This window comes from Medicago sativa, chromosome 4 (assembly GCF_051527215.1).
Source record: "Medicago sativa cultivar Bolivia chromosome 4, Bolivia_mono, whole genome shotgun sequence".
In the NCBI taxonomy this organism is placed as follows: Eukaryota; Viridiplantae; Streptophyta; class Magnoliopsida; order Fabales; family Fabaceae; genus Medicago; species Medicago sativa.
Genome location: NC_140752.1, coordinates 95,885,939 through 95,912,110, shown reverse-complemented (window position 1 = coordinate 95,912,110; position 26,172 = coordinate 95,885,939). Strand labels below are relative to the sequence as shown.

Sequence of the window (26,172 nt, the reverse complement as noted above, 5' to 3'; positions counted from 1 at the left end):
AATCTAAACCGTCAAATTAGTTATTATATCATTTATTAGCAAATAAAATTCATTATAAAATCCCACAAAATCCAATTTATTAGACAAACCTTTGAAATTGGAATGATTTTGAATACATAAAAAATATCAGAAGACTTAATTGAATACTACAAAACTTTTTCTAAATGACGTAGAATCTTAATTGAATACCACAAGACTTTTTTTAAGTTCTAAAGAGTCTTTATTAAATATCAGAAGACTTTTTGATGATAAAAAAATCTTTTAAAATCCCTTAAAATCTTAATCCAACACACAACCCTAAATCTTAAATTATATCTTGCACTAAAAAATAATCACTGAATCTTTCTTTGAAAAAAAAATAATCACTAAATTATTTCACTCATGTGATCATCGGCTCATTTATATCTCCTTATACATTTTTAATAACTCAACTAATCTTAAAAAAAATTAGCCATCAGTGTTTATACATTTTTAATTTGATATCAATTCACTTTTAATTATATTTACTAACGTGTTCGTCTTTCCGCTCTTTCTGTTGTGTTAACGTTTAAAAATTATGAATGGTGTTTTTTATATGAAATTTTGATTTTGATTAAAACTAAAAATATAAATGTTGTCCCTCGAAAAAAAAATGTTTGTTGCTTTCAAGTTATAACAAACCAAACTAACCATGATTATCTATTTCAATGACACCAACAATATTACAAAAAAATATAATATAAATTTTTTTCTTTAATGGCACCAACAACAATTTTTATTATAGAAAAAATTGTTTAATAGTATAATTGAGATAATGAAAAAGTAAATATAAATATCGGTTGTGCTATATGGTGCGAACGTATTTCGCAAAAAACACGCGAACCAGGAGTTAATGTGCAAAACCATACTTCCTTAAAAAAGACCAATTTTTTTCCGTACTTCCTTAAAATAAACCAATTATTTTTTGCTTAATTACAAAGTAATTTAAAAAAAATAAAATCAAAGTGGTGAAAATAGTATTCCCACCTTAACCTTAGGCAAATTGAATTGCACCTATATATTTGCTTCTAACTTGAAGTGTACTCCCTCCGTCCCAAAATGTAAGCAAAAAAATTTCATTTTCTTTGTCACAAAATGTAAGCAAAAAAGACAAAGTTTTATCTTATTTAATCTTGTTTTAAAAAAAAAATCATCTTTCCTAAGAAAAACTTTTGTTTATTCTCATGAAATTAAATGCAAATTACATTTAATTTTCTCTCTCTTCCATTTTCTCCATAACCAATAGTCAATGAAAATTGTTTTTACATCTTCCTATAAAATTTATTCCAAAGAAAACACAAAAAATTATACTCCAAATTCTTACTATGTTTTAGTTTTATTAATAAGTGTGATTTGATTTTTTTTCCTTACAATTTGGGACGGAGAGAGTATCTATTATTTGCTTTATTAATCAATAAATTAAGTACTCTCTCCGTTTCACAATACTTGTCCATTTTTGAGAATAATTTTGTTTCATTTTACTTGTCACTTTCAAGTTTCAATGCAACATTAATTATTGATTTAACAATAATACCCTTACCTATTTATTCTAGAGAGAGAAATAATAGAATGAAATAATAAATGAGTAAGGGTATTATAGAAAAAACCCAAAGAATTTTATCAAAAATGAAACATTTATTTGATTCCTTGGTATATGTAATTTCTTCAAAATGGACAAGTATTGTGAAACGGAGGGAGTATGAGTTTAATGGTGTAGACTGACGGTCCAAAACAATTTTGCATACACAACCAATCAAAACATTATGAATTATCACGTTTGACTCACGTAAATTAAAAACATTGATTGAGGAGGCGATGCTAAATATTTTGATTGATTGTGTGTGCAAAATTGTTTTGGACCGTAAACCCACCATCATTAAACTCGTTAATTATCACTATATTAAAAAAATAAAATTATCAAATTTTATATTGTGTCGGTGTATATTTATTTTACACATAAATCAATTTTTTTGTGCATGAGTAAAATTATTTTATACATGTATCAAATGATGATGTGTAAAATAATTTTATGCATTATGTTAGTTAATGTTTTGTGGGTTTGATTAAAAAAAGTTAATTTTTGTGGGATAGAATGTTCTTTTGACCGATTATATTTCAACATTGGAATTTAATAATGTATTGATGGATAGCCAAATTATCTTGTGGGGTCATCAAGGTGTAGAACCTAGTATTTTGAACCTGCCAAGTCATTCGCTCAACTCCGACGAATTTTACTCTCGCACCGAATCGCATTTTCCTATAAATATACTCATTTAGTTTGTTACACTTTTTAAATGATAAAGGGAAAATAATCACACGCGCGTGCGCGCACACACACACACACTACAAGAATTCTTGTTTTTACTGGCGGAAATAATCCCTCAGTAATGCCAAAAATCCCTCAGTAATATGTATTACTGGCGGATATGAGTCCCTCAGTAATATGAGCGTCAGTAATGTTACTGGCGGAATTTTCCCTCAGTAACGGGGAGGTAGTTTTGACAAAGCATTACTGAGGGATTATTCCGCCAGTAATTACTGGCGGATTGCAATCCGCAAGTAATTACTGGCGGAATAATCCCTCAGTAATGCTTTGTCAAAACTACCTCTCCATTACTGAGGGAAAATTCCGCCAGTAATGTTTATACAGATTTGCATTAGTGACGAAAAATTCCGCCAGTAATGTAATGGACCTTTTTTTTTGTGATCCCTTCCTACTTTTTAATTCTAATTAAAGAAATAAAATTCAACACAAATAAATAAAAGAAATAAAATTTTAATTTAATAAGACACAAATTAATTAATCAATATATCATAATATTTGTACAATCCTTAAATAGTTTTTGTAAAAAATCATAAATATTTAAATAATATTCATACAATCTATAAAACTAACATAATAAGCTAATGATCATAATATTCAAACAAATTTGTTCCTAGTCTCCCTCCTGGTAATTTGCTGCTCGTATTTCCTCCGGTGGCATCGGAACAAAGAATGAATGATGGATTGTGAGTTTAGGTCCTCTTCTATATGGCCTTGGTAGCGGGGGTGGTGGTGGTGGCTCTTCTTTGTCCATCTATAGATAGCAAACGTAAAATCAACCTGAAGACAATTTTGCAGACATAAACAATTGTTCACAAACACACTCTTACTTATGTATTCAGAAACTCCGGTGGGATGAAATGAATTCAGAAATTTACGAAACTCTTACTGTATATACTTAACTCATATGTGAAACTAACAAGGAGAAGGGAAATATCTAAAACATATCAACAACAACATTCTCAAAACAATTGATTAACTCATAAACATACTCCAATTTTAGAAACACTTACTTATTAGACCAGGTGCTAATGACATATCGGCCATGTCGATCAACCAAACTCTTCACATTAGGATCAAAGATGTCTCGAAGTGTATAATCGAAGTCCGGAAGATTAGGATCAGCAAGCGGGTCTAACTGCGGTTGTCCATCGGGCTGCCGAGTCTGTGGCATCGGAATGAAGGAAGAGTGATGGACTGTTATTTTAGGTCCTCTTCTAGTTGACTGTGGTGCATAGCGTCGCTGTGGTGGTTGTAGTGGCAGGGATGGCTGTGGTTGCTCTTCTTCCTCCATCTATATATAGCAAACGAAAGAAAAAAAGAAAATGAATTATAATTTTCAATAACATAAGAACAGAGTTGAAATTGCAAAATCTAAATGAATAGGCAGATTCAGCAACTAAATTCACAAATTCAGGCTACTATTAAAGCTATTATTTAGGAAGAAGCTGTTTTGGTTAAAACAGGACCTGTCTTGTATGCCTTCCCTAAGTACACTTTAGATTGTAGTTAAACGAGGATCAACTAACTATAAGATTGTAACCAATTAATTAATTTCTAATTCGGTTCAGTAACAATTTCACACAAACATATAGTACACTTAACCGCTAGCATTACTTAGGAAATTATGAAGCACTTTCTAACAACCCGCGGGTGTCTTAATTAATGTTAAAAATATGAAATTTTCTTTTAGCTTTGGTGATAAGGTAGTGAAATTTCAATATGACAATCACAGTCATGAATCTTCAAAAACTTATTTGAATCTAACGTGAACAAACCTCCTAATGGAAACAATGCTACAAGTTGACAAAATGAAAGGGGCCTTGAAAAAAATAAAGCCACCCAAACCGCAGGCAACACACAAACTACAGTAAAATTAAGAACCTTTTGTTGTAATAAGTCCAGCACTAATTGCAGGAGGAGGTTTAAGAGAAACAGTGGGAGCAGGAAACCAAACTAGTACAAAACCTGTTACAATGCCTGTTACCTAAGATAAAGTAACAAACTGAATAAGACAGTTAAAAAATTCTAACATAATAAAGAAACTAGATGAAATTACATCAGAGTACAAGTTAAAGCAAAGACGATCAGAATAAAAGCTAAAATGCGAGATCAAGCCGATTATAGGAATGAAAAAAGAATGAATGATGAAGATTGGCTAAAAATGATTCATTAATAGATAGAGCTGACATAATTAATCTTTTCCAACTAAGAACCTTGCCACATTATGCATGTCAGCATTTAAGGAACCAAGTCTGTTAGCAATTGCTACTGTGAATAAAATGCTTATTATAACAACTTCTCACAAGTTATGCTCATTCTTAAAAGAATGTATGAGTTAGTATAAGCACTAAATGTGTACATCAAGTTCTATTTATCAACTTAATTTTGGAAGGAAGACAGAAAATCATGAAGGTGGTCAGTCCCTAGCTTATCAAGGTAAATGACTAATATCTAATTATTAAACAGATCCGAATTGCTAAGAACTTGAACTGGTCAGTCCCTAGCTTGTTTCCTGCTTTGATTTAACACAATAAGCATCATTTGCGGCAGTACCACAAATGTTCATGTTGTAAACATGAATTCATATGAAAATCTATATACTCTTGTTAAAACTATTATCTTGTGTCTTATCAGAAAATCAGAGATTTTCAGATATTTTCATCATCCTAATGATTAATAGCAATTTGAACCCTGACCCTGAAAAGACGTAACCAAGAAATGTTATCGAACTTTTTTCATTGGCAGTATATCTTGTTGATAAGCTTACCACATTAGCAACAACAAAATCCATCTCTTTTTTGAAATTTTCTTTACGCCGCTCCAACTCTGCAGCAGCCTGAAAACAAACAAGATATCCATTACATATGGCTAATTTTCTTGTCATCACTCTTTTGTTAGTATGCTTGGACAGAATGTTAATATTTTTAAGCAAATAATGGTAATGCAAAAGCATTCCTGTAGAGAGAGATTCCAACTTTGTAACTTTGGTGAAACCTAAAACTCATCATGCCAAATAAGGTAGACTCGTTCGTTTCTTTTCTTGTAAATGGGGTGTGAGGAGACCCTCATTCTCACTTTTATTTTACATTGCAGAAAGATGTTGTTAGCAGAGGGATTTCAAAGTTAGTCGAGCCTATTACTATGAAGCCAATTGGAAGTCCTACAAACTTACATAGTAATAACCTAACCCCATATCAGCTGAGTGTGAACCAACTCCCATTTTAAGCATAGCAACCCCTCTTATTAGCCCAATATGTATGTATGAACTCTCCGATTCACCATCTTTCAATTGAAAACTGACAGAACAAACAAATTGATTATCGCTACAGCACCGACATTTCTGATCGAAGGCTATTTCGTTATCGACACGAGTCAGTGTTCAATATAAACACATGTCATTACATTCAATTCTACCATACAAAATCAATGTCCATACAAAATATTAAAATATTAAAATTATTTGATTTTGTTGTATTCAAATTCAATGTCCATACAAAATCACATTGAAATAAATACAGTGAGAAGAATGAAATAAAAAACAAGAATAGAATTTCTTAATGAATTTCTCAGCATATTAACAACAATAATCACTGAAATCAACAAAAAAAACTAAAAATTCTTTAAAAAATAAAAACAGAAATTAACGAGAAGATTTGGTGGAGAACAAAGAGTGAGTGAGCACCTTTTGAGTACCGTTTGAGTTCCGATTGAGTGAGTGAGTGAGCTGAGTTCCGATTCTGAGATTGAGTTCTGATTGAGTGAGCTGAGTTCCGATTGATTGAGTTCCGTTTCCGTTTGAGCACCGATTGTTGGGGTTAGATTTTGTGATTCTAAGATTGAGTGAGCACCAATTGTTGGGGTTAGGTTTTGTGATTCTGAGATTGAGTGAATGAGTGAGCACCGATTGTTAGATTCATGCTAGGTTTTGTTGTGAATCTCATGAGTGAGCACCGATTGAGTGTATTGTTTTGTGATTCTGAGTGAGCAACGGTGAGATGGAGATTTGAGAGTTTTGGGGGGTTAGGTTTTGCAGTAGAAAGGGGGGATTTGAAAATGAGATGGAGATTCGAGAGTTTTGGGAAAGTGAGAAAGGGAGGAATGAAAATTTGGGTAAGGTGGGGGAATGAAAATAAGAACGCGCCTTCTAATCCAACAATATTACTGGCGGAATTTGTGCATTACCGACGGATTCGAATGCAACAATATTACTGGCGGATATGTTGCATTACTGACAGAATATTTAATCCGTTATATTATTACCGTCGGATTTATATCCCTCAGTAACACAAAGGCACATTATTGGCGGATCTATTGCATTACTGGCAGAATATTTAATCCGTTATACTATTACTGTCGGACTTATATCCCTCAGTAACGCAAAGGCATGTGCGTTTACATTATTGGCTGAATATTTCTGCCAGTAATACATTGTAGGTTCTTTATTGATATTACTGGCGGATTTATCCGTCAGTAACGTTATTGAGGGTTTTTTTAATGTTACTGAAGGTTTATTCCGCCAGTAATTACTGGGGGCCTAAATCCGTCAGTAATGCAATTTTGAATTGGTTAGTAATATTGGGAATTCTTGTAGTGACACACACACACACACATATATATATATATATATATATATATATATATATATATATATATTCATATCGTGTTTGTTACATTTTTTTTAATATTTAAATTTATTCTTATCTATTTGTTACATGTGTTATTTGTATTGAAATTTGAGGACATTTTTCTAAAGAGAAAAAGTCAACCCAAAAGAGCTGAAAAATGTTATTTTCTTTATATATAGTATAGATTATATTTCAATTTTTATTTTAAATTATATTTGTAACTTGTAAGTGTATATCACTAAAAAAAAAATCTTTTCATATTCTTTTAATTTTTAACTCGACTTATATTCATGATTTTATTTTTAAGTAAAGGTGAAAGACACTACAACCGTACAAATTTATTGATTAATTTTATTATATTTCACTGTCTCATCAAACATTTAACTGTGATAATATATGATACATCTATCTTAGCCTCTAAGTCGACCATATAATTGTATTTAATTTGTATTTTCAATGTCAACCTTCATTTTGTGGACTCATTAATCAAATCTATAGGACACTTGTAAACAATACCTATATTAAAACAAATTTCATGAATCTATTAACTCTATACAACCTTAGTTTGATTTTTGTAGGGGTAGGGGAATAATTATGGGTATAGGGAGTAAAATCTTACTAACATGCAGACATTGCTCTTGAAGAGTTGCAGTGGCACACTAGCACTGCTGTACTTGTTTACTGCCTTGGTTATGTTCTACCTTTGCTTGCCATCAGCTAATACTAATAATTTTTGGAGAATTAATCACTTTAGTCCTTGAATAGGAAAGGAGTCGTCACTTTAATCCTTGAATATAAATAAATTGCAAAATAATCCCTGAATGTAGACTCCGTTAGTCAATTTAGTCCTTGAATGTAGATTCTGTTAGACAATTTAGTCCCTGAATGTAGACTCCGTTAGTCAATTTAGTCCTTGAATGTAGATTCTGTTAGACAATTTAGTCCCTGAATGTAGACTCCGTTAGTCACTTTAGTCCCTGAAATTGACCAACAGAGTCTACATTCAGGGACTGTTTTGCAATTTCTCTGCATTCATGGACTAAATTGACCACTCATTTCCTATTCAGGGACTAAAGTGACTAATTCCCCAATAATTTTTTGTTCTAAAAGAAAGTACCCACGTCCCTATGAAAATAGCTTTAAAATCTAAAGATGGGCCCTATTTTGAGAAATACTCCCTTTGGTCATATTTATAAGCAAACAAAAACACTTTTAGGTTCATTGAATTCATAATGTATTTGGTCTATATATTGACCAAATACATCAAATATTGAATGAATCTAAAAAATGTTTCTTGTTCATAAATGTGACCGGAGGGAGTACTACAGTCTATCTTTTCACCGAATAATCAATATCAAGCTCTAAACACCGTCATTCTCGGCTTCCAATTAATGCTATATGCATTACTATGTAGTTCGTTCATCCTATTCGAACTTTTTCCTTGGCAGTTAAGCATCAGGCAATGAATAAAACCGGTGGTAACCGTATTTTCGGCGACAGTAACTGTATATTAATGTTGCTACTTGCTACGTAGGACAATTAAGGGCTTGCATGCATCTACAATCTTTTTCTAAGGTACTCCATGTGCATTATTATACTTTAAAAAAAGAAAAGAAAAAAGGAGACTCTATGACAATTGTCTTGATATATATTAAGAGAGTGGATTGACAATTTTTTCTAAGATATTCCATGGGGAGTATCATATAATTATAAAAGAAACATTATTTACAGCTTAGTTGTGGTTTTGATTTAGTTGTGTCTTGAATATATCAAATTGTTTAAGCTTGTTTTTAGAAGACCGGTTTCTATTTGTTTAAGTGTGTGTTTGGTACAGAGTTTACAACCCCAAAAGCACGGCTGGCGTGATTATCAAAGCAAAAATGCCGTGCCTTTATGAAGCTAGCCTTTGGAGCTTTTGTGCCACCGTGATTTCCTACCGTGGTTTTGAAAAAATTAAGCCCTTCCAAACACACACTAAATTAGTGCATGGACCTATTTAAAAATTATAAATTAGTTCAAAGACTTATTTGTATAAGAGTGATGTTAACTTGTGCCTTTATGACACATGTTAGGATTCCATAAACGGTAAATATTTATCACAAAACATTCATTTTTAATTTTTAGAAGAATAAATTAGCACAATTTCTTAGACAAACTTTCCATTTTAGGTTCCTTGACATGTGTTCTAAGGACACAAGTTAACATTTCTCTTTTAATATAATATTATAGTCATATCATTGATGATTAACCGTTTGATTACATGACATTTTTCAATAAAAAAAATTAATTCATTGTAAATAATGTCTTGCCATAATTGTCATGAGACATATTCAAAACGCTATTTCTCTTTGACAAAATTCAAAACGCTGTTTAATAATTGTAAATTTAAGAAAATTCTATGGTGAAGTCATGAGAATGACTTTTTTGGTGAAGTTAACACTATAACATCAAAAATGTAGTGAGTAACACCCCACTATTTGTACAGTGGCATCAAAAGTTCATTCCCCATAGTATCATCAATTCATCGGATTAACAAGATTACACTTAATCTAATTTTATCCTACCTTGTTTCAAGTGTAACACCCCCACAAAGTGTAACACTTAAGACTATCACATAATATCATCAACTCTGCTTGCATGTTAAAGATGTCAACGATAAAATAGTACCTGTAAGGCCAAGTTGTTGCAAGCATTACTAGATGAATTACTATTGATCATTAATCAGTAATCAACAATTTAAAAATGAATCAAACATTATAATCAAAATTAACTTTTTCAAAAAAGTCAGTTTACTGACTGCACGATAGAAGCTCCCTTGTATTTATGGCAAAATGCACTAGAGACAAGATTTTCTTTTTCTTTTTAGAGGAGAGACGAGAGTTCTTGTGAGCCAGCCATTTGTATTATTTGAAGGGAAAAATCAATCACAATCGTATATCATATAGATACATATTTAGATTTTTTAATATTTGTAAAATGAACAAATGTGTTAGTTTTGGGAAAATAAGAAAAAAGAATGAATGGTTGTTAGTGAATAAGTCGATATAGTCTGAATTTAAATTAAAAATACCTTTTTAACTTTAGTCAAAAAAATAAAAAAAGTTAAGTGTTTTTATATTAGTATTTTGCATGTTTTAAATAGAAAACGACGTTTATTTAAAAAGAGATATTTTTGCATGAACTCTCACCCAACACATTATTCTTACACCCAACCAATAAAAATATGACACATGTTATTAACTTTAAAAAAAAGTGTGATTTTAATTAAGGAAATGGAAACATAAATGGTGGTGGGTGGTTCTTTTCGGTTAAAGAAAGTGGAAAAAGGAGAGAGAAATATTAAAAATAATGAGAAAAAATTCTGATATTAATTTTTATTATTATTTTAATGAGGTGTTTTATTTTAATTGGTTGGATGTAAAAATGATGTATTGGGTAAGAGTTCACGTAAGAATTTCTCATTTTAAAATATATTTTTTATTAAAGTGACATTCATTGTAAAATAAAGAAGGTGATTTTATAGATTAAGTTTACCAGCCAAAAATACACAATAATATAACTAACGACGTGTTTGAAGGTAAAAATAACTAAAAAAACAAACTTAGATTTTATATATGTTTTATGACTCACGATTGGTCACTTATATAAATAAAATTCATTTATGTGATTTTTATATATGTTTTGAGATACACTTATGACAAGAATGTATATATACCCTGCTGTTATTATTGGGGTGAGTGGGGTTATATAACCTTCAAAAAGCAAGGGAGTAATGTTACCCAATGAAGAAACAGACTTACTCCATAAATTTACATCAGAGATGCAGAATACTCATGTGTAATTGGTTTTACAGTACCTTTACAATATTAGTATTTCACAATAAAGAATATACCTTTATTTATATACACCCAACTAACTACATCGGTGGACATTGATGAGTGATGACTTATAAGGAGAGACACCGAAGCCTAACTAAACAGAAAGAAAAAAATGCAGCTCAATTTCAACTCTTAACACCTAGCATCACTACTCCCTCATTAATTGTCCCAACTTTCTGTTTTACCACATCCTTTCTTTCTTTTATATAAATCACTTTTCCTCACTCTTCTTGCTCAGAAACAAACAACTCCATATTCTCTCTTAATTCTCTTCACCCTCTATCACAGCCAATCTCTTCTTAATAACCCTTCACTTCTCTGCTTAATTATTGTTCACTACACATTCTTAACATTTAAACTATATTTTAACACCATTATTTACTCAGGGTTTATTTTCTTTTTTCATTTGATAAACCAATCTCCCACATTGAATACATACATACATACATACATGCATTCAAACTTAAACGTCCATTATTGTTTGTCGACCAAAACCTACGACAACGTTGTTTCTCCGGTGAAACTTTCACGGTGTTAGAAGTATACTTCCACCTAATAAAGCTGTATTTTCGGTTATTGGGTCCCACAAAGCACATGGATGCATCAAATGCTTTAATGATCTTAACCGCTATAGCGGCGTACTTAATATGGTTTTCATTCATCACACGTTCACTTAAAGGTCCACGTGTCTGGCCCTTATTGGGTAGTTTACCTGGTCTCATCCAGCATGCAACCCGCATGCACGACTGGATCGCTGATAATCTCCGCGCGTGTGGCGGCACGTACCAAACCTGCATCTGCGCCGTTCCTTTTCTAGCCAGAAAACAATGTCTTGTGACTGTCACGTGCGATCCAAAGAACCTCGAACACATCCTCAAACTCCGGTTCGATAATTACCCAAAAGGTCCAACATGGCAGTCAGTGTTTCATGACTTACTCGGAGAAGGTATCTTTAACTCAGATGGTGACATGTGGCTGTTCCAGCGTAAAACCGCCGCACTAGAATTCACCACTCGTACCCTACGACAAGCCATGGCTCGTTGGGTTAGCCGAGCCATAAAGTTTAGATTCTGTCCAATTTTAGCCACGGCACAAGAAGAAAAAAACCCGGTTGATCTTCAAGACCTTCTCCTACGCCTCACTTTCGACAACATATGTGGCTTGGCTTTCGGTCAAGACCCACAGACGCTGTCTGTGGGTCTTCCCGAAAATGATTTCGCGCTTTCTTTTGATCGCGCCACTGAAGCCACACTCCACCGATTCATATTACCTGAGATTGTTTGGAAGCTCAAGAAAATGTTCCGCTTAGGAATGGAAGTGAGCTTGAGCCGAAGTCTTAAACATATCCACAAATATCTCTCTAACATCATTCAAAACCGAAAATTTGAACTAGAGAGTGGAAATGGGGCTCTAAACGACGATTTGCTTTCGCGTTTCATGAAGAAAAAAGAAAAATATTCTGAAGAGTTTCTTCAACATGTTGCTCTTAATTTCATCCTTGCTGGACGTGACACATCATCAGTGGCTCTCAGCTGGTTTTTCTGGCTTTGTATGAAAAATCCAGAAGTGGAGGAAAAAATTCTGGTAGAACTCTGCACCGTGCTGATGGAGACACGTGGTGGTGATGTTTCAAAATGGACAGATGAACCTCTTGCTTTTGAGGAAGTTGATCGTTTGGTATATCTCAAAGCTGCATTGTCCGAGACTTTACGACTTTACCCTTCCGTACCACAGGATTCAAAGCATGTGGTGAACGACGACGTTCTACCGAACGGAACATTCGTTCCAGCTGGTTCAATGGTGACATATTCGATTTACTCGGTTGGGAGGATGAAGTTCATTTGGGGAGAAGATTGTCTTGAGTTTAAACCTGAAAGATGGTTTTCAACCGACGGTGAAAAGATGCAGAGTTCTTACAAGTTTGTTTCGTTTAATGCGGGGCCAAGGATTTGTTTGGGGAAGGATTTAGCTTATTTGCAGATGAAGTCCATTGCTGCTGCTGTGCTTCTGCGCCATCGTCTCGAGGTGGTGCCCGGGCACCGCGTTGAACAGAAGATGTCGTTGACGTTGTTCATGAAGTATGGACTGAAGGTGAATGTACACCCTAGGGATCTCGCGCCAATGCTGGAAAAGATTACAAGCTAAGTAATAATGGTTGACGGGTTGAAGACTTGTGCAACAGTGAGTAATCATCAATTTTTAATAAAAATATATATAATATTGATGTTGCAATAAAATATAGTTATTTACTTCTTATAGAAAGCTAATGCTATCAAGCACAAATAGAATAGTCTTTGTATTGTGCAAAGTTTTTCTTGATATCATATTAGGGGAATCTATTTAAAAAGGTTAAACCATATAGACTATATGATGTTCTAAAATTATAATGATTATATGATGTTAGTTTACTTCTTATAGTTTTTCTTTTTTTAACATCATGGTTATAATATTGATGTTAGATTATATGTTGTTCTACAATTAATGGTTGAAAACGACTACAAGTATGTATGTGTGTGTATATCATCTTGAGTGGAAAATTCGGCGTGATTAATGAATGAAGAGAAATAACAGAAAAAACACACAATTGAACTAGTATGACATACAAATGCTACCTAGTTGAATAAAAGATAATCTACAATACTTCAGAGAACTTTTAACTACAATAATAGGGGAAATCTATTTAAAAAGTTTAAGTAAATTTTTGCATCCATTCTACTCAATGCTCTCACCAAACCATGATCCAATTATACTTTTTAGTTGTAATGTAAAAGTAAAAGAAACTTTAAATTTATGGAAGTATCAAATTAATTTTCTCAAAGTAAATAATAAAAATTTCAATAAATAAAAAGTTGAAACTTTGGTATCCAAACTCATTTAGGTTGGTTTGATGATGATGGCTTGAGTCTTTGAAGTGTATTTCTCTTAAGGTATCAGATTTGATTTTCCTGTAATTAAAGGCAAATGAAAATTTTGTATGAATTAACCACATAAATTGACATCGATAAATTGACATCGGAAAAGAATTCAATCAAAAATGTTATTTATGGCTTAGTCGTGTTTTGATTTATCAAATTTTTCGCAATTATATTATTGTTTTGTGATCTCCTTCACCAGCACCAGCAAGAGTTTGCAGTGACAACAACAAACATCTTCGATTTTGTCTTCTTGGGTAGTTAAATGTTTATCTTCCTTGTTGATATTGAGTTTTTTATTTAGGGATTTAAGTTTGTGGGAATTTCGATTGTGGCGCGATTTAGAGATATAGATTTAGAGATTTGGATTGTGCCATTTTGAGGCAAACATAGTTTCCTTGACACCAAAGTTAGTAATAATAATTCTAGAGAGGATGAATACATAATACATTGAACCCTTTGTTCATAGGTAAAATTAAAGTCAAAATCAGCAACTTAGGTAAGTAAAATAGGAATATGAATTAGTATAATTAGAAATTAAAAAAAAAAAAAACTCACGTCAACTTTGTGTTATTTGTACAAAATGAGAACCAATCAAAATTGTTGTTTCACAAATCTATCTGTAGATTATGTAGAATCCATATGTTGAACAATTGAGACAACAAATAAAACATACAAATCTCGATATCAAGTCAAATTGTTGGCTTTTGACCTCTCTCTATCTCTTGGCTTTGGATGAATACATTTAAAGAGAGAGGACAGGGTGAGAAAAAAAGTGAGTTGAGCTTGCGTGAGAAAAGACATGATGGGTCAGCATGTAAATTATTTAAAAATTTAAGGTGTTTTGTATTTTCCCCTATAAGAAAAAAAAAATTAATTATTTTTTGGGGGTGGGCCGTGACCCACCTCAGCCCATAGCCCATATGGTGCTCCACCTCTGATGGTTGTCGTCATATTTTATAACTCTTTGACATGAGCTATTAATTAATCTTAATCATTGAATTCCCAAATTCAATTTACTTTAGAGAGAAGAACATGCGGGTGAGGGTGTTTTGAAAATTTGATTTAGTTAAAAGACATATTAGTCATTTTGTTATGCTTAAAATGTCTCCTTGGGTGTAACTAGATAAAATATGAAAAAATTCAAATTGTTATAGGATAGTTGGGAGAAACATACATCTAAATAGACATTGCTTCAAGGGTCATGACAATTCTTAGAGTGTGTTTGTTTCAAGGTAAGAAATTACATTTATTGGAATGTTATTCCCTCACATGATATTTCTAGGAACAACATTCATATCCATATGTTTGCTAAAAATTTAGATTTCCTGATAATGTTTTAAATATTATTTAAATAAAATAAATGGAAATAAATGTGAGTGGTAGGGGGAAGTTATTATAACAAGTTGAGTTCTATTTTGACGAGAATGTTAGATTCCTATCCTTCAAGCATGAGAATAACAATATAAGAAATGACATGTAAATAACATTTATGAGAACATAAAATTCTTAGGAAGAAATTTTCAAAACTTAAAACAAACAAATGAATGTTTCATTTTCAATCTCACATCCCCGAGAATCATGTTACAAACCTTGAGTATATAAATCGCTCTCAACAACAACACCGCATCTATGACAGGAAGTGTTGGAGGTGAGGTGCCGTGAGCTTCTAAAGGCATTTCCATGAAGATTACCATGCATCACTATAACCAATACAAATTTGCAAATTTCTAGTAATTGGTAGCTGTCAAATCCAACTCCAAGTAACATTCAGTACCACTTGTTGATTTAAATTTTGACCCAACCACCTATAATCATGACTCCCGCGTATATATCATTGGAGGAACCACTCCGAATGAGTTTGTCATCAATGTCACTATCAATGGTAATGCTACAAATGCAATTATGGTAAAACGAAGTGTTAGTTTGTTCAAGTTCCAATCCTCGTTTTCAAAACAGTCACAAAGACGAAGGTCTGTGTCACTAATGTCAACATATGACACAACATTGCAAAGGTAAATATTTTCTATCCATCATACCTGACAGATATATACCATATAGATATATGTCTTTTCCTAACTCTGCATGTAAAAGCTGGCCCTAATATGTATTAAATTTTCTAACAACGTTAAGTGAAAAAAAAAGATATTTAAACTGCAATATTTATAGATAAAATAATACATGTAACAATATTTGTATTAAGAATTTAGGACTCAAACATATTTTATGCCTTTGTGAAATGCTAACAAGTGCTCTCAGGAAACTTGATAAGCAGTTTAAAATGAAATTTTTATCTTAGAATTAGTGTATTCAACACATTAAAACGCCATAAAACAATATTTTGTACATAAAAGTTATCAATCATTTCTATTTTTTAATCGTTAAAAAGTGTCATAATGACACTTGTTAGCAAAACCCTATATTTTTTTTTCTCTAGTACCATGGTGTGTATCAAACACATTTCGAGATTTTTGATATTTCCAACGCCTAATCAATATACCCTTATATTTCAAATTTGATCCCCTTCATAAATTGAAGGGTCTTGCTAACAAGTGTCTTCATGACACTTGTTAAAGATACAATTGAAGGGTCTTGCTAACAAGTGTCTTCATGACACTTGTTTTTTTTTTTTTTGTCAAGTAGCCTAGTGGATAGAGCTCACACAATTTAATTGTGGAGAAGTGGAGTGTCCAGGGTTCGAACCCCGGCCCCTGCATATAAAATGCGATATCCCTACCAACTGAGCTGAGCTAAGCGACACTTGTTAAATATACAAAAATGAAAATAATTGGTAAACTTTAAGTAGAAAAAGTTATTTTTTAAAGTTTTAATACATTAAATGCACAATTTTTAAGACAAAATTTCTTCTTTAGATTTCTTAACAAGTGCCCCAAAAACACTTGTTAACATTTTTTAAATTTTAATTACGATCATATCTATGACCACTTCTTTCTTCGACGATATTGTTTTGGAAAATATGTGATATGTAAATGAGTTGTGCTATTTACAGCGACATAATAATTCACGAAAGCATCCCGATGGAAAAACTGGCCAATTGTAAACAAGTGCTTTGCGGAACACATGGGTGGAATTCATGCAGGTAGTGGTACATATGTGTAACAATCAACACTTCAGAATGATTTCGGGAAACAAACTCTCGCGATACATATCTTTTCCCTATGTAAATAATATTATACACCCTTCACACTAATATTTTAAGTATAAAATACAAATTTTTTTGACAATGTATAAATTACAAAAAAAAATTTTGACAAAATAAATTACAATTTATTATATAAGACAAAAAATAATATAAAATATGTTTTAATATATTATATTGTGTGTGTCGATAAAGAGTATTTATTGAGAAGAAGACTATAAGTGAATTTTTTTTTATAAATATATATATATATATATATATATATATATATATATATATATAATTTGATTATTCTTGAATTTGTATAAATGGTATATTATTTGGTCAAATGAAATTATAAAATAAACCGTTATAAAAAATATTAAGTCATATACACCGTCATTGTAAAAGATTCATTACACTTTCAATAAATCAAAACTATCTTATTATGAAAATCATTTAACTTTTATCGTAACAACTTCGAAAGTTCCGTGAATAAATGATTGTGATTTGTTGACACTGAAAACTCTTTACTTCGACGATATATTAAAATTAAACTCTACAAGAGAAATGTGACAATTTTATTTTCTCAAAGGAAAAATAACACTAAAAAATGAAGAAAAAAAAAAGGAAAAATGAGTAAATAGACATTACCCCTAAAATTGTAAGTTTCGTCGATTAACCCTCAGACATTAACAAAACTTCAATTACCCTCGTGAAATTGCACAACGTTAATCAATTTACCCCCTCCGTCAAATTCTTCTGTTAGTCAACATGACGTTTTGCAAATATCCCCTGAAGTTTTGCACTTATGTGCAAAATCCCCCCGAACTTAAAAATTTATATTTTTTTTTTATCCTTTATTCAAAAGATATTAAAAACAAACAATTAACATTTAACTTTAATATTTTAAACTCTACAGTATTACAATCCAATATAAATATTACAATTCAATATTACAATTAACATTTGGATCCTTTATTACAATCCAATATTGTAGATAACAAAAAGCAAAACAATTTACTAGTTTTTTAGTCATGACATTTAAGTCAACCTTATTTTTTTAGTTAGAGAAACTTCATCATCTCTATAAGTTTTCTTTCTCATTCATTCGTTAAGGATGTGGCAGATTTAGATAGTTCTTTGACATAAAATCACTCCATTGCATCTTTTTCCCATTTCTTTCAATCTAAACAAGTGGTTTCCATGCATCAGGTTTGTTCTTTTGTGTTTTTTCGTGATTTTGTCGTCTGAGTGCGGCGTTGTGTTGTTCGCCGTTTGATTTTGTTTCTTGTTGTAGTGTTCGTTTGGCTCGTATTGAAAATTCGGCTTCACTTAATTACAAATTCAATCAGTGATTTGAGCGTCAAGGTTGCAGATTCGGAAACATGGATATTTCAGAGACTTAAATTTTATCATATTATTTGTAGCCATTTTGTTGTTGTATGCTATCAACTTGGGTGATGTGAGTTTGTTCGCAGATTCATCCTTTATGTTTTTCGCGATGTTAAACATGTTATCGTATCTGATGTACTTTATCAAATTTAAATGAATGAATATTATTTTGTTTTTGTAAAAAAAATAAATTTGTGAAATTCTTTGTTTGGTTCACCCTCTTTAGTCCTAAAAATCATTCACATTTTATAGTAAGAAAAAATATATCCTTTAAATAAATTCATGAATCATTTTATAAAACATGATTTTAGCTTTTTCTAGAAATTCACAAATGCTATGTTTTATTTCCATAACATTGACATTCTTTACAATGATGTTTTTTTTTTAATTTACCTTAATATAAAAATACTCATAATTGCTTACTTATATTATTAAACAAAGAAATGGAAATAATAAACGGAAAAAGAAAACAAAAAAAAATAAAATCAAAAAATATTAAATGGCATAAATTATCCTTATATTTTCTCTCTCAATAAATGATCCTAATCCTAACATCAATAATAAAACAAAAATAATAGTTTATAAGATGGAAAATGTACTATTTACTATTTAGTACCAAAAAAAAAAAATCCGAGAGATATATCGTTGATAGAGCAGTTAAGTAAGTTTCCGTTAAAGAGTAAAATTCCCTGTTTTAAGATTCACTGCACTCACCACATGATATGCATCACCCCACACATATCTTGTGATAGAATTCTATCCAACGGCCAGAACATGACCGCTAGACAGTTCACGCATGACGCGTCACACGGAATCTCTCATTTTTGTTTAATTTTTAATATCCAATTTTATTTATTAATTTCCCACTAAATTTAATGCTTGAGAACAAAAAAACACACTAAAAACTGTGTACTGTTTTTGTGTTTTCTTCGTTTTCTCATTTCACATTCTCTTCTTCTTCTTCTTCATTTACCATCCTTTGCACATTTTCTTCGGCTTTTCAACTTCGAAGCAAAACGTCGTCGTTTTCAGTTCGAAGTAACACACTGTGAGTATATGTAGGGTTACTTACACAGTGTCTCTGTATGTGTTTTTTTTTATGCAACGGTATAATTTTTTTTTTGCCATGGTTTAAACATTGTGCGTGATTTTAAAACCTATTGACTTTAAGAATCACTTGCATGTTTTTAATTTCAGAATTTGAATGATCTGTGCACAAAAATTGTAGTTTTTGTGTATGCATTTGCTGATGATGTTTTGTGAAGCTGCTGGAGTTTGTGATTTTGAGTATTTTTTTTTTTTTTTTGTAAATTTTGTTTTTAAGGTTACCATTTGATTTCTATGGAGTTTGTTAAGCAATTGGATCTGAGTTCAATTTTTTATGATTTTCTGTTGTATATGCAATTTGTCGAAATTTGTCGAAATTTTGAGATTATGCTATCTGGTTTTCAAGATAAAAAAATAGAGACAAATGGATGAAAGACCTAATTTTTGTGTGTTTGTTATGTTGACAACTTTGTTCTCAAGAAAGGGGTGATAATTAATTAGACATGATTATGTAGATTTTGTGTTTAAAGTACAATTATGAAAAGGAGTCTTGAAGGGTTTTGGCAAATGTATATTCCATTTTGATTCTCTATTTTTGACTGCATTGGTAGAAAACATAGTTCTGTGGGTGAAATACTCAAAAATTTCAAATGCCAAGGTATCTGTTGAATTATCCAACTTTAGGTTTGTTGTGTGTGTGTGTGTGTGTGTGTTGTTTCATGTTGGGGGTGTTGGGGGTGTGAATCATGTCTAAGTGGACTTTGTCTAGTTATTGGTTTTGAAGAAACTTAGTTAATAAGTTATCTTCATCACTTCTTTGCTAGTGGTTCACTCTTTTATTGTTCTGAATGTGAAATGAGTGAGTGTTTTCAAGAACAAGTTCGAGCCATGGTTTCCATGGTATCAAGGGACACTTCAGTATTAAATGTTTTTCTAAATCATCTAACATTAATGTTTGGCATTGAAATTGTCTTATACGCTTTAAAACCATGATATTCTTAGCATGCTTTCTAATTTTTAATCGGTGGATTTTTGTTTAGGATTTGAAAGCATCTGTAATGTATGTTGTCGTGTAGCGTGATCCAATTATTGCCGCAGTCTACAACATAAATAAAAGACTTACTTAAACATAGATGAGTTGTATGATGTCTGTTGTGTAGTGAATGCAATAATTGTTGTAGCAACCATAAATCATAGATTGCGTAAACATAGATGATATGGGATTTGATATTTGTATCTGTCGTGTAGCGAGATTCAATAATTTCCATATAGATATGTTATAGACATGATATCTCTATCTGTCGTATAGCGAGATTCAATAATTTCTATATAAATGATCCGTTAAATGCTATTTGTATTTGTCGTGTAGCAGAGTTCAATAATTTTCGTGTAGATGATCTGATACTTGTATCTGTCGTGTAGCGAGATTCAATAATTGCCATAGTCTACAACATAAAACAAAGACTTAAATAAACATAGATGATCCGTTATAGGATATCTGTTACTTTGAAATGACCTCGTACCTTTGTGTCGTTACTTTGTTTGTTATATACATGATATCTTTATCTGTCGTGTAGCGAGATTCAATAATTTCTATATAAATGATCCGTTAAATGATATTTGTATTTGTCGTGTAGCAGAGTTCAATAATTTCCGTATAGATGATCTGATACTTGTATCTGTCGTGTAGCGGGATTCAATAATTGCCATAGTCTACAACATAAAACATAGATGATCCGTTATAGTATATCTGTTACTTTGAAATGACCTCGTACTTTTGTGTCGTTACTTTGTTTGTTATACGTTTATTTTTGGAGGGAACAAACTGACAGTGGAACTTTCTATTGCAGGTTGTTATTGTGCAACGGACGCCTCATCTATGATTTATATATTTTATAAAAACTGGCCAGCGCGCTTCGGTGGAATTTAGCCGGACACCATCTACCGAACTCAGTCTTCCAAGCATTTTCATAGACTTTGCTGCAGTATCAATTGTGAATTTACACCCGCGTTTTGCTTGTATTTCCTGTTCTCTCTTTCTCTGTGTGTGTTTGGTGCAAAAGCTTTTCCGAAGACATGGCGCCATGGTGGGGAAAGTCTTCGTCCAAGGAGGTGAAGAAGAATAAGAAGACAAACCGGGAAAGCATTTTTGATATGATACAGCGAAAATTAAAAAATGTTTCAGACGAGAAGAGCAGCTGTAGATTAGTAGGATTTAGGAAACATCGTGGTGGCATTGTCTCAAAGAAGGGATCTAGATCCTTCGGACCTTCAACATCACCGTCACCCTCTCGAAGTGTGTCCCGCTGCCTAAGTTTTGCAGACAATCGTTATTGTCGGCCACTCACAGTGCCAGAATCGTCCTTTCCTACTGTTAGTAATGCAGACTCTGGAATTACTTTAATGTCAAAACTGGAAAGAGCCGTAGGAGATCCTACATCTAGACCATCTATATATTTCCCCCTGCCAGAACCTGGTTATATAACTATAAGGGACGAATTTACAGATGTGGAAGGAGATATAGTCACTGCATCTGTTTCCAGTGACAGCTCCATCGACAGTGGTGACTCATCTGATTTGCATCTTGTTAGTCCTTTGGTATCTGACTGTGAAAATAGAAACAAAGCCACCATTAACAATTCTTTCAGGTGAATTTGTTTACCTCGATACATATTTTTAAATGCTCTCAATGTGTTTGCCTTATTTTCTGTTAATTCAATTACTAAAATTGTTTCAATGTTTGTAAAGTGTGGCACGCAGAGATCAATCTCATATTACTATCGAAAGAAACTCAAGAGCATCCTCAAAACCAGGTCATAAATTGTGCAACAATAAGCACTTGTCTACCTCGCCAAAAAGGGTTCCTTTGCATCCGAAAATAGGTCGTCCGGGTGGTTTATGCAGTGCTCCAGATAGTTCAATGTCTAGTCCTAGAAGTCCAACGCGAGCGTTTGGTTCGGAGCAAGTGTTAAACTCAGGATTATGGACAGGAAAGCCCTACCCAGATATAGCTTCTGGGCTCTGCTCTAGTCCAGGTTCAGGCCATGATTCTAGTAATAATTCAGTTGGCGGGGATCTATCAGCATTTAGGGCACACAACAAGTGTAGCACTGAGTGTTCACCAATACCGAGTCCCAGAATGACAAGCCCTGGTCCCAGTTCCAGGATACAGAGCAGTAATGTCAGCCCTCTGCATCCAAAAGCTGGAGGTGCCTCAGCAGAGTTGCCTACAAGACGTCCAGATGTCACGAAACAACAAAGTTATCGGTTACCGCTTCCTCCAATAAAAGTGACTAAATCTTGTCCGTTTTCTCCGACTTATTCTGCGTCTTCAACTCCTTCAGCCCCTCGAAGTCCTGCCAGATCAGATAATGCTACAAGCCCAGGTTCACGCTGGACAAAAGGGCATTTGCTTGGAAGGGGAACATTTGGACATGTTTATCTTGGTTTCAGCAGGTCTGTTAAGTGGGTTCCAGACACATTAATATTTATTATGCTGTTATTGTCGATATTCATACCCATTTTTGTGTGCATGATTATGGAATTCTCACTAAGCAAATCAGATTTGAATTAGCATCTGCCCATGTTTAATCCTTTATCTGTTATGTGTACTCTTGCCCTGATTCGAAATTGATATTTGCTGTTTTTCAAATTGTCCTTTATCCACATTTTTTTTAACTAAGCCCCTTCAACTTTTAAGTTTGACTTGGTTCAACTTGTGATTTATGTAGAGAAAGTGGCGAGATGTGTGCAATGAAGGAGGTAACCCTTCTTTCAGATGACCCTAAATCACGTGAATGTGCGCAGCAACTTGGCCAAGTAAGCTTGCTGGTGTAAACTGGGTGAAACAAACTTTATTCATTTTACGCGCCCCACAACCCTTGCTTTTCTTTTGGGAAGTCCAAATCACATGTCTAGTTTACAATTAAGAATAAACATTTACTTTCCTCCAATTTCCATTGTTTTTCTTTGAGAAAAACCCTAGGATAGTTTTGGACTGAGTATGTTTGTATAAAATGATAAATATTCATATGTACGTGATGTCATTTGCAGGAAATTGCATTGCTAAGTCAGTTGCGGCATCCAAACATAGTCCAGTATTATGGGTCTGAGACGGTATTTTATTCTGTTATTGTTGTCAACTTGTCATTCAGTAAATGATTTCACTTTCAAGTTTGCTTGCTTACAATCATGATTCAAAAGTTCAGATTGTGTTAACTGCTTTATAAAATTTTATACCTAATAGGTAGATGACAAACTTTACATATACTTGGAGTACGTCTCCGGTGGGTCAATCTATAAATTGCTTCAAGAATACGGACAATTAGGTGAAATTGCAATTCGGAATTACACCCGGCAGATTCTTTCAGGACTTGCATATTTGCATGCAAAGAACACTGTTCACAGGTGAGTTTAATTGATGGCAACATGTTTTATGTATAATATGATTCAATTAGCATATTTCATTGATGTTGTCATTTGTAAAACAATCTGTGTTGGTTTGGTTTTGATCAGGGACATCAAAGGTGCAAACATATTGGTGGACCCTAATGGACAAATAAAACTAGCAGATTTTGGGATGGCAAAAATTGTAAGAGCGTTTATAAGATGTCTTCATGTGTATAAGATGAACCTCTTTGGGATTTGGATAACTTGACTTGAGTAAAATATCTCTGCCTAAACTATTATGAGATGGTGTCTAATATTGCTTATCCGGGATATTTTGCAGATAACTGGGCAGGCTCTTTCATTTTCTTTTAAAGGAAGTCCTTACTGGATGGCACCTGAGGTAAGTATGATTTCTGCGTCCACATAAATCTTGTCAGTGACTTTCTGTACGTAGTAATCTCATTTGAGTCACTTCCTCAATTATATAGGTTATAAAGAATTCAAATGGTTGTAATCTTGCTGTTGACATATGGAGTCTGGGCTGCACTGTTTTGGAGATGGCAACAACAAAACCTCCATGGGGCCAGTATGAAGGGGTGAGTGAATTTGAAGAAATATTATAGTAATTATGAATATTGTTGCATGTTCATTTCAAATCTATTTTCTGACACAAATATATGAATCTTAGTTGGAGCACATGCTTGTATAGAAACAAAACATTGATTGAATAACCTGTTTCTACTGTTTCACTCTCAATGCTTCAAGGTTGCTGCTATGTTTAAGATTGGGAACAGCAGCGAACTTCCTACAATTCCAGATCATTTATCAGAAGAAGGGAAAGATTTTGTCAGGCTTTGTTTGCAAAGGGATCCACTTGATCGTCCTTCGGCTGGTCAACTTCTACAGCACCCATTTGTTAAAAGTGCTTCGCTGGAAAGACTCATTCTGAATGCTGATTCTTCAGAATCCCCATCTGCTATTATAAATGCAATGAGATCTCTGGTAAATGTGTTGCCCACTTGCGTATTCAATTCCTTCATTTATTCAATCATCCTTTGCACAGCTGCATTATTTTTCTGAGGTGAATCATATCTAATATCTATTATGTTGTTTAGGTAAATTTGTTGAGTTGTGTGGTATGTTAAAAATAAATATAATAAAATATATTGGGTAGCCATAAAGTGTATCTGTCTTCATTTGTGTTTGGATTTTCACAGATTGCACAAGTTCTTTATTGATCATTTCAAATTTTTCTTTTAGGCTATTGGACAGTCTAAACATAATTCATGTTTAGACTCGGAAGCAGCTGGTATCTCTGGTATCCCTCCGACTAGAAGCTTCAGAGCTGGTTATGAATCAAGGTCTTTCTCTCTCAAACTCAATTACTCACACACACACACACACACACACACACTTAAGCATGAGAAAGGTCACATGAAAAAGAAATGCAATGGTTAAGCTTCTACTTTGTAATTAGGAAAAGTGATGATTAAGGCATTTTGATGTCATGGCCGTATAGAAAATTTGGTCAAATTGGCTATGCTATTTTCTGTTTAAATAAAATTTTATGGAAAGTTCTTTAATATGAAAGGAGATGTACTCAGGTTTTTTTTTTGCTCCTTTTCAGTAATGCTCAGAAAAAAAGGATCGTCTCATGTCCCGTTTCTCCATCTGGTGGGCTACGTTTGCCTTCTAGATCAACGAATTCAAGCGGGATGATATCTCCCTCTCCAACATCCGGTCTTCATACTGCATCTGGCCCATCTACTCCGCAGCCTAGAAGTGGGAAAATCCCATATCATCAAACAAAGCAACCTATATTCCCACAGGAAGCTCTGGGTACAATCCAAAAGTCTCCAACTGGTTTTCAGTCAAATGGAGGCACTGCTTATCAGGAGGGTCCAAAGCAGGGTCAGTTTCAGAGAAATATTCAAGCTAGACGGGATATAATTTCACCTGAAAATAATGCTCTTGCAAACCAAAATAGGCGGGCCGTTGAGGGAGTCCGAAGAGAATTTCGTAATGAGAAGGCATGTTTGGCTGATTGTGCGTCTCAACAACAGTTGGTGAGGGATAATGTGAGGCCAAATGCACCTATACATCGTAAGTCTGGAGCACCAGTGGCTGATCGCATGGATGGCTTATGATTATAGCTTATAGCAGTAGCATGATAGAAATTTGTGTATTTTACAAAGTGGATGCTGCATGTGCATTTATAGCAGTAGCATCCAGTCCTGTTTAAAATATATTTAGTTTTTTAGGCAAATGTACATTACTAACTTTACTTTGCGCTGCAAAGGGTACAAATTTTAGCTGCAAAGGGTATTAGTGCCAATACAGATACAAATGTCTTGAGTAAAGATGGTTACAAACTCAATCACAGTTGAATGCAATATTTTTCTCAATAACTGCATATTTTAAATAAACCAATTTTTAAAAATAA

The 26,172-nt window shown here is 33.0% G+C and overlaps 3 protein-coding genes across 3 annotated transcripts; 2 read left to right on the top strand and 1 right to left on the bottom strand.

Moving 5' to 3' along the window:
• Positions 1–2,792: 2,792 nt before the first annotated feature.
• Positions 2,793–6,512, bottom strand: LOC146934187 (uncharacterized). Its single transcript, XM_085706050.1, has 5 exons — positions 6,297–6,512; positions 6,027–6,193; positions 5,112–5,180; positions 3,355–3,635; positions 2,793–3,095 (listed from the first exon to the last, which is right to left on the bottom strand). Exons 3-5 carry the CDS (start codon positions 5,133–5,135, stop codon positions 2,939–2,941), a joined length of 462 nt encoding a protein of 153 aa, XP_085562176.1. The 5' UTR covers positions 5,136–5,180; positions 6,027–6,193; positions 6,297–6,512; the 3' UTR covers positions 2,793–2,938.
• A 4,392-nt stretch (positions 6,513–10,904) lies between these two features.
• On the top strand, positions 10,905–13,262 carry LOC146934186 (cytochrome P450 86A22-like). Its single transcript, XM_085706057.1, has one exon. The coding sequence runs from the start codon at positions 11,442–11,444 to the stop codon at positions 12,990–12,992; it is 1,551 nt and encodes a 516-aa protein (XP_085562183.1). The 5' UTR covers positions 10,905–11,441; the 3' UTR covers positions 12,993–13,262.
• Positions 13,263–19,172: 5,910 nt separating this feature from the next.
• Positions 19,173–26,106, top strand: LOC146934185 (mitogen-activated protein kinase kinase kinase YODA-like). The gene is made up of 12 exons (XM_085706054.1): positions 19,173–19,341; positions 21,191–21,988; positions 22,089–22,796; positions 23,072–23,159; positions 23,394–23,456; positions 23,587–23,747; positions 23,856–23,931; positions 24,070–24,129; positions 24,218–24,325; positions 24,495–24,731; positions 24,990–25,090; positions 25,357–26,106. The coding sequence occupies exons 2-12, from the start codon at positions 21,417–21,419 to the stop codon at positions 25,874–25,876; spliced, it is 2,694 nt and encodes an 897-aa protein (XP_085562180.1). The 5' UTR covers positions 19,173–19,341; positions 21,191–21,416; the 3' UTR covers positions 25,877–26,106.
• The last annotated feature ends 66 nt before the right edge of the window (positions 26,107–26,172 follow it).